Here is a 7,422-nt window from a genome sequence, read left to right as displayed (position 1 = left end):
CTGAAAGCGCCCAGACAAAGCCAGGAAGGTCCCAGGCTTCATAAGAAAGCCGGCAGCTTTTGTATCTCCAGCTCGGGCATCTTTTGAGGACGTTTCAGTGCAGAGAGAGGAAAGAATAAAACACCACAAACTTGCCACAGCGAGTTCTTTTCTGCTGCTCGAAAGCGCTGGGGGGCGATTCCCAAAGCACCCACCAGCATTGTCTTTGCTACTGAAGGAAGGGCCCCGACCTTCAGAGGTATTTCAGCCCCCCCTGACATTCCAAAGACAAAACCTTTTTCATCAGAAAACATTTGGCCAGCTCGAACTGTTCCCTGATGAACTGGATTCAGGTCCTTTTAACTCAAATTATCTCATCCTGTAGCACTGCCTGAACTGAACTCTAACAGTTTAAATTCACACCTTGGGTTAAATGAGTGACACTGTCTGCAGAGTGCCACTCGGCAAGCTGGGTTTTGGTCTCGTCAACCCAAAGTGTTAAAAAAACCAGCATGAATCAGGCCTTAAAAAAGCATGAGTACAAATCTAAGCGACGCCGGACTCTGTTTTTTTTTTTTTAGTTCAGATCTTTGTGGGTTCCCCCCACACACACTTTTCTCCCTTTTTTACTTTTTCTGCAGGGAAAACTGTTCATCTTCTGACCCATTTATGCCTCTGATGTTTGCTGTTTATGAAAATTTGAATCTCACGGGCTCCCTCCCACATCCCCCCCCCATGCTCCCTTCGCCACCGGTCCCCATGCCCCTCCATGGCTTTATCTTCCAGCCGCGCCGCGGGCGTGGAGAGGCTGGTCTGGAGTCACCCCTGCGTGGCCCACTCTCAGCCCTGGCAGGCTGCCCTCTACACCCCCAGGGCTACAGCTGCGGGGGGACCCTGATCAGCCCAGAGTGGGTGCTCACTGCGGTGCACTGCCACACCGGGTAGGTCAAGGAATGAACCTGGGACCTCCGGATCTGACCGCAGGAGACCATACGGCATGAGCTAAAAGAACTGCATGCATTAGGTAGAGCTGTAACAGGCTCATCAAGCCATGTATGTGGCTATCCAGAGGTTAGAGCACGGGGGGCTGGGAGCCAGGACTCCTGAATTCTATCCCCAGCTCTGGGAGGGGAGTGGAATCTAGTGGCTAGAACAGCGGGGCTGGGATTCAGGGTGACGGCCTGCAAGGATCCCTGAGACCTGCTCTTTTGCCCCCAGCCTGATCCAGGTGCATCGAGGGGCTCATGACCTGCGGTGACCCGCCCTGGGCTAGCAGCTCGGGGGCTGTGCGTGCTATCTGCAACCCCCATTACAATTTGCGCACCAAAGACAGTGACCTCCTGCTGCTCAAGCTAGCGCCCCCTGCTGCCATCAACGAGTATGTGTGGCCCCTGCCGCTGGCCACGCGCTGTGTCCCTCCCGGCCGGCGCTGCCTGGTGTTGGGGCGGGGAACGACCTCCAGCCCCCAGGTACGGGGCTAGCGCGGGGGGGGGGGGGGGGGGGGGGATCGTTATCAGCTATCCAGGATCAATTATTGATTATTAATGACACACGAACAGTTGTTCATGATTGAGGCTTGGATTGAGTGGGATTCTAAGTGATGATTAGCTATTCATTATCAATCTTCCAGTCTATTGCTCATTAATTACTGGTTATTAATTGCCAGCTGCCCACTGCCCATTGCCTAATAATGATCATTATTATGAATGCAAAGTGATCAGTTATTATATATCAGAGGGGTAGCCGTGTTAGTCTAGATTTGTAAAAGCATCAAAGAGTCCTGTGGCACCTTATAGACTAACAGACGTATAGGAGCATGAGCTTTCGTGGGTGAATACCCACTTCATCGGATGCATCTGAAGAAGTGGGTATTCACCCACGAAAGCTCGTGCTCCAATACATCTGTTAGTCTATAAGGTGCCACAGGACTCTTTGCTGCTTTTACAGTTATTATATGTCAGTCATCCACTGTTACTGCATCCGGTCAGTATTAAGGAGAAACTGTTAGTTACTGAATGTCACCCACACCGTGTCAATTACAGTGATCTCTGTTAGAAATGATCACTATTAATTATGGCTGTTAACATACATATTAGTTACAGGCTATCAATTATCCATTATATTGATCATATTAATTAGAAACAATGTGCTCGTAGGTAAAGCCATTGAAATTACCCATTAATAAATGTTAATTGGTTATCCACATATTGATTATTCTCAATTAGAAACAATTCACTTTTAATTATGGTTGTTAATATTGCCTATTAGTTATCAACTAGCTATTATATTGATCACTATTAATTAGACACTATTTTACATTAATTATGGTTGTTAATATTTCCCCAAATTATCAAGTATCCATTTTATTAATCCTATTAATTAGAAAATATTTTCTATTATAGAAATTAATATGACCTATTATGGATTATTGATTATCCATTACATTCTATTAATTAGAAACTATTTGTTATTAAGTATGACTTAATATTTCCCATTCGTTATTGGTTATCCATTATATTGATCACTATTAATTAGAAATTATTTGCTATTAATTATGGATGTTAATATTGCCAATTACTTATTGAAGAGCAATTATCCATTACATTGATCACTCTTAATTAGAAATAATTAGTTAATAATGACTGTAAATTAATTATTTAAAAAGTTATTGATAATTATTAATTTATAAACTATTTGCTATTAATCACGGCTAATGTGTCCATTAATTATTGACTATTAATTATCCACTATGTTGATAATTGTTAATTATAAATAATTATGACCAATTACTACAAATTACACTGATCACTATTAATTTCAAAATTGTTAGCTACTAATGACATATATTAATTAGCGCCTATTAATTATGCATTATATTGATAAATAGAGAGTAGAACATTGTAGTTTATATTTATTGATCGGCAATTGTCTATCAGCAATTGACAATTAACTCTTTCTTCTCCGACGTCCTACATTGCACAGACATGAACAGGATCTCAGCAGCAGAGTGTCAGGTGGCGTACCCTGCAGGCGTGACTGACAACATGTTGTGTGCGGGGGGTGAAAGAAGGAGGTGGGGACTCCTGCCATGTGAGGTGGAGGTGGGGGTTCCCCAGGGGTATCACTGAGGAGGGAGGGCTGCTGGGATGTGGGGGGAGTTCAAAACATTGAAAAAAATACATAATTTCAGGTCAGCCCAAACACAGAGATTTTCAAAATTCTCAGATCCTTGAAAAGTCAAAATAAAATCATTTTGGGTCAATTCGGAGCATTTTTACACTTTTCTGAAATTTTTCATTCAACAGCATGGAAGGGAATTTTGAAGCAAGGAATTTTGGTTCTTTGCACCGAAAAGTTGGCCTGTTCCATTTGAAAAATGTCAAAAGGAAACATTTGGATTGTTTTGGCAATTGTTTCCTCCCCCAAGAAATGAACAATCCAGTGAAACCAGCACAGATTCACCAAATATTTTGGTGTCACAGAATCTGTATTTTTTGCCAAAAAGAAGTTTTGGTTGAAAAATCTTACCCAGCTCTAACATTGACTCAGTAGGTGAGGAAGACACACCACAGACTACATGTGAAATTCTCTGGCCTGTCTTATACAGGAAGTCAGTCCAGATGATCACAATGGTCCCTTTTGGTCTCGGAAAAATCTCTGAAGGGGGAGGAGTTAAGGTGAAACACACAAGGGGGAGGAGTTAAGGTGAAACACATAAAGGGATGGAGTAAGGGATTAAAATGAGATTAAAGTTATTTTAGATCACCATTGAGTAGGAGTAGGCCATTAGAATGATTGTAGCTCACACTTCAAGGTTGGGGGCTATATTTAAGGCCTTGGCTACACTTGGGGATTCATAGCGCCGCCGCGGCAGCATTGTGAAGCGCGAGTGTAGTCGCGCTGCCAGCGCTGCGAGAGCTCTCTCGCAGCGCTGCAAGTACTCCACCTCTCCGAGGGGAATAGCTTGCAGCACTGCGAGCAAGCGTGCAACACTGCAGGCACTGATTACGCTGGTGCTTTACAGCGCTGCACTCGCTGCGCTTGGGGGGGGGGGCGTTTTCACACCCCTGAGCGCAGCAAGTTGCAGCGCTGTATAGCGCCAGTGTAGCCAAGGCCCTAGAAAGTAGCAACTCTGGAAAGGACCCAGGACCAATGGCCCACGAGCTTCCTGGGTGATGTTGCAAAAAGCACAGGAGTACTTGTGGCACCTTAGAGACTAACAAATGTATTAGACCATAAGCTTTCGTGGGCTACAGCCCACTTCTTCGGATGCATACAGAATGGAACATATTTTGAGGAGATATATATACACACATTGTGGCTAAGAGGGCAAGCACAACCCTAGGCTGAAGACACAGGGGAATAGCAAGTAGGAGCTGGGAAGTGGGGTCCCCTCTGGCTATGGCATTGGGGAGACCCTGACTGGAGACTGTGCCCAGCTCTGGTGGGGCCAAATGTCAAACAGGAAGTTGGGGAGGGATCAGAGAAACGTGACAGGAACAATCCGAGGGCTGGACAACCTGCCTGAGAGCTGGAGACTGAAGGAGCTCGATCGGTGGAGATTCTCCCACAGAAGTTTCAGAGGGGACTTGATCCCGGTCTGTCAGCGTATCCCTGGGGAGCAGATTTTGGAGAGCAGAGGGCACGTTAACCCAGCTGACAAGGGCAGAACAAGAGCCGATAGCTGGGGGCGAGGGGAGTGAGACAAATCCAGACTAGAAACAAGGGGAGTCTTCCCATTGAGATCGGGCGTCTCTCTCTAAAAGCTCCAATCTAGCTCAACCACCAGATATGGGCTTGAAATCTACAAAGGGGAAGAGTTAAGGGCACACATGCACAGGGACAGAGTTAAGGGTGTGCTAGCTCAATCCCCAGTTCTGGGCTGCAGGCAGGGATCCCTGGGGGAGGTTCTCCAGCCTGGGGTAGGCAAGAGGGCAGGCTGCGTGGTGCAATGGTCAACCCTGGCCCTAACATCTCTGCTTCCTGCTGGGTTGTGTCTCTACAGGGTGACTCCGGGGGCCCTCTGGTCTGTGACAGAGAGCTCCAGGGCGTCATTTCCTGGGGAGAGGTAGAGTGCAGCCTGCCCAACAAGCCTGGGGTCTACACCAGAGTCTGCAAATTCCTGGGCTGGATCCGCAGGACCATGTGGGAGAACTGACGCTGGGACAGGGACCCCGTCACAATAAACCCGGGGCAGCAGCCCACTGGGTCTCTGTGTCTTCTTCCCTAGCAGTGGCATGGGGCTGCTGGGCTGGCAGCTGGGGAACCAACCTGCTCTGCGCACATCAGAGAGAAAGAGACGTATGGGGACAGATGGCGAGATGGATGGATAGATAGATGAATAGGGTGTATGGGGAGGGAGAGATGGATGGATAGAAGGGGTGTATGGGGATGGATAGAAGGGGTGTATGGGGAGGGAGAGATGGATGGATAGAAGGGGTGTATGGGGATGGATGGAGGGATGGGTAGGATAGAGGGGTGCGGATAGGGGTGGGTTTTGTGGAATTTCCATCACTGGAAATTGGAGATGAGAAACATTCTTGTTCAAGCCCAGCTACTGGAAATCACCCTAGGCCGTTCTCTTGAGTCAGACTGGATGGTCACAATGAGCCCTTCTGGCCTTAAATGGTATGAATCCATGGAGAGGGCAGAGTTAAGGGTAGACACGCAATGGGGTGGAGTTAAGGGCAGACACGCCGGGGCGGAGTTATTGAGGGGATCAGCGAGAGGCAGACCCTGGGGTTCTCGGGCTACGTCATTACCCCTACCCCGGCAGGCGGCTGACACCTCCAAGAACTTTAGCGGGGCTCAGGTGTGCTCAGCACACGCCGGGCCTGCAGAGGTTCGAAGGCTATGAAGTGAAGGTGGCCAGGTGCTTCCCGACAGAGCGTTTTTCCACCAGCAGTAAATTTCGATGAAATGGCATTTGGGGCTGGGCTGGAGTGGGGTGTAGAAAGGAAAAACAAAGAGCCTTTTGCTAAGAGGTAGGACGGCCCAGTGGTTAGTGCAATGGCCTGGGCCTTAGCAAGCCTGGATTCAATTCCCTGCTCTGTCACACACTCCCTGGATGACCCTAGGCCCAACTCCATGCCTTAGTTTCCCCATCTGTACCGAGGGGACAAGAGCCCTGTCCTTCCTCCTGGGGAGGTTGTTAAAGAGCGTGAGGGGCTCAGCTGCTATGGGAACGGGGGGGCCAGAGAAGCCCCTATGCTACACCAACTGACCCTTGGCTCAGGCACTGGCTGAAAGGCGCTGCCCCATGGAATTCCTGCCGGGGAGAGAGGTGGCGGGATGTATGACTAGGAGGACGGAGGAGAGATTTCCCCTCTGTTTGGGCAGACACAGACTGATCCGGCAGGGGAGGGGGGTGAGAAAAGGAGATGGGACTCTTCTAAGCACCACCCACTAAATAAGCTCCTCCCACCCGAGACATAATAGTGTCCAACTGTTCAAATGACCATGGTGCAGCTCTGGAGTCTGGGGTTGGCCTGGGCTATGTGGGGGCTTGGGGAACTTGCCCCCCTCCCAGCGAGGGGCTCAGGCTCTCTGCAGACTCAGGCAGCACCGCTGGGTTGGTCACACTGGGGGCAGTTGCCCCCTTAGGACTGCGTAGCCCCAGGTATGCCCCCCCTGCAGGGGGATCTCAGCCCGGCTGCCCTGCCCCGCCCAGCTGGGATGCAGTGGGAATTTTCTGTACTATTGTTCCTGGCCTCGGGATTGCTCCCCAGCGGGGGCGGCCGGATGAAATCCGCGCGGGGGGGCCAGGCTGCCAGGGGCGGAACAACTGGGGCGTGAAGGGACCGGCTGAACCCCCCCCCCGAGAACCCCCCCCGGCCTTGGCCATCGACACCTAGCGGGGTGGGGGGGATCTGGGGCAGGCAGGACCCCGATGGGCCGAGGGGTGCCAGGCAGGCTGGGCAATGCAGCTGGCCGGGGGGAGGGGCAGACATGGGTCCCCCCGGAGCCGGGGGGGGCAGAGCTACTTGGGGGGGCGAGCAGGACCCCGCGATGGGGTGTGGGGGGGCTGCCCCACTGCAGTGGGACCCTCCCAGGGCGCCGCACCCAGCAGCCGGGGGCTCCGGCCCTGCAAGGAGGGGTATGCAAATGAGCTCATTAGCTCAGCTAGAGGTCGGGGGGGGTGGGGGCCTGACGTGGAGGGGCGGGTGGAGGTTGGTGAGGTCAGCGCGCGCGTGCGTGCATCCGGGGCATGGAGCGCGTGAGCCAGGTAGGCGCTGCGGCCCCCCCCCCCCGCTCCCGTCCTTTGCGAGCTTCCCCGCCCCTCCCCCCAGGAGTTCCTCTGCTCCCTCCCATTGCAAACACCCCTGCCCCCCAGGGAACCCGCCTGCCCCCCTCCCATTGCAGCCTCTCCCCCCCCTCCCCCACCCATTGCAAACTCCCGCCCGGGAACCCCCCGCCCACCCCCCCCACCCCCCCCCCCCCCCC

General features: G+C 51.4%; 2 protein-coding genes across 2 annotated transcripts in view; both read left to right on the top strand.

Moving 5' to 3' along the window:
- The first annotated feature begins 1,223 nt into the window (after positions 1–1,223).
- On the top strand, positions 1,224–5,137 carry LOC117888453 (kallikrein-15-like). Its single transcript, XM_034791872.1, has 3 exons — positions 1,224–1,448; positions 2,916–3,074; positions 4,985–5,137. The coding sequence occupies exons 1-3, from the start codon at positions 1,224–1,226 to the stop codon at positions 5,135–5,137; spliced, it is 537 nt and encodes a 178-aa protein (XP_034647763.1).
- Positions 5,138–7,161: 2,024 nt separating this feature from the next.
- Positions 7,162–7,422, top strand: part of LOC117888554 (synaptophysin-like protein 1) — a 19,974-nt gene continuing 19,713 nt past the window's right edge. Inside the window, exon 1 of the mRNA XM_034792068.1 lies at positions 7,162–7,204. Coding sequence (XP_034647959.1) covers positions 7,187–7,204 — 18 coding nt within the window. The 5' untranslated portion in view covers positions 7,162–7,186. The remainder of the gene's footprint in view (positions 7,205–7,422) is intronic.

The sequence above is a fragment of the Trachemys scripta genome, chromosome 16 (assembly GCF_013100865.1).
Source record: "Trachemys scripta elegans isolate TJP31775 chromosome 16, CAS_Tse_1.0, whole genome shotgun sequence".
In the NCBI taxonomy this organism is placed as follows: Eukaryota; Metazoa; Chordata; order Testudines; family Emydidae; genus Trachemys; species Trachemys scripta.
The sequence above is the reverse complement of the archived record's forward strand: the minus strand, read 5'-3'. Positions and strand labels throughout refer to the sequence as shown.

What these genes read in the sequence shown, in the direction of transcription:
- LOC117888453 (XM_034791872.1), top strand. Translation starts at nt 1,224, where the DNA reads ATGACCTGCGGTGACCCGCCCTGGGCTAGCAGCTCGGGGGCTGTGCGT. An exon ending in GAACGACCTCCAGCCCCCAG is followed by an intron (nt 1,449 to 2,915) that starts GTACGGGGCTAG and finishes ATTGTCTATCAG; the next exon opens with CAATTGACAATTAACTCTTT. An exon ending in GGGGACTCCTGCCATGTGAG is followed by an intron (nt 3,075 to 4,984) that starts GTGGAGGTGGGG and finishes GTGTCTCTACAG; the next exon opens with GGTGACTCCGGGGGCCCTCT.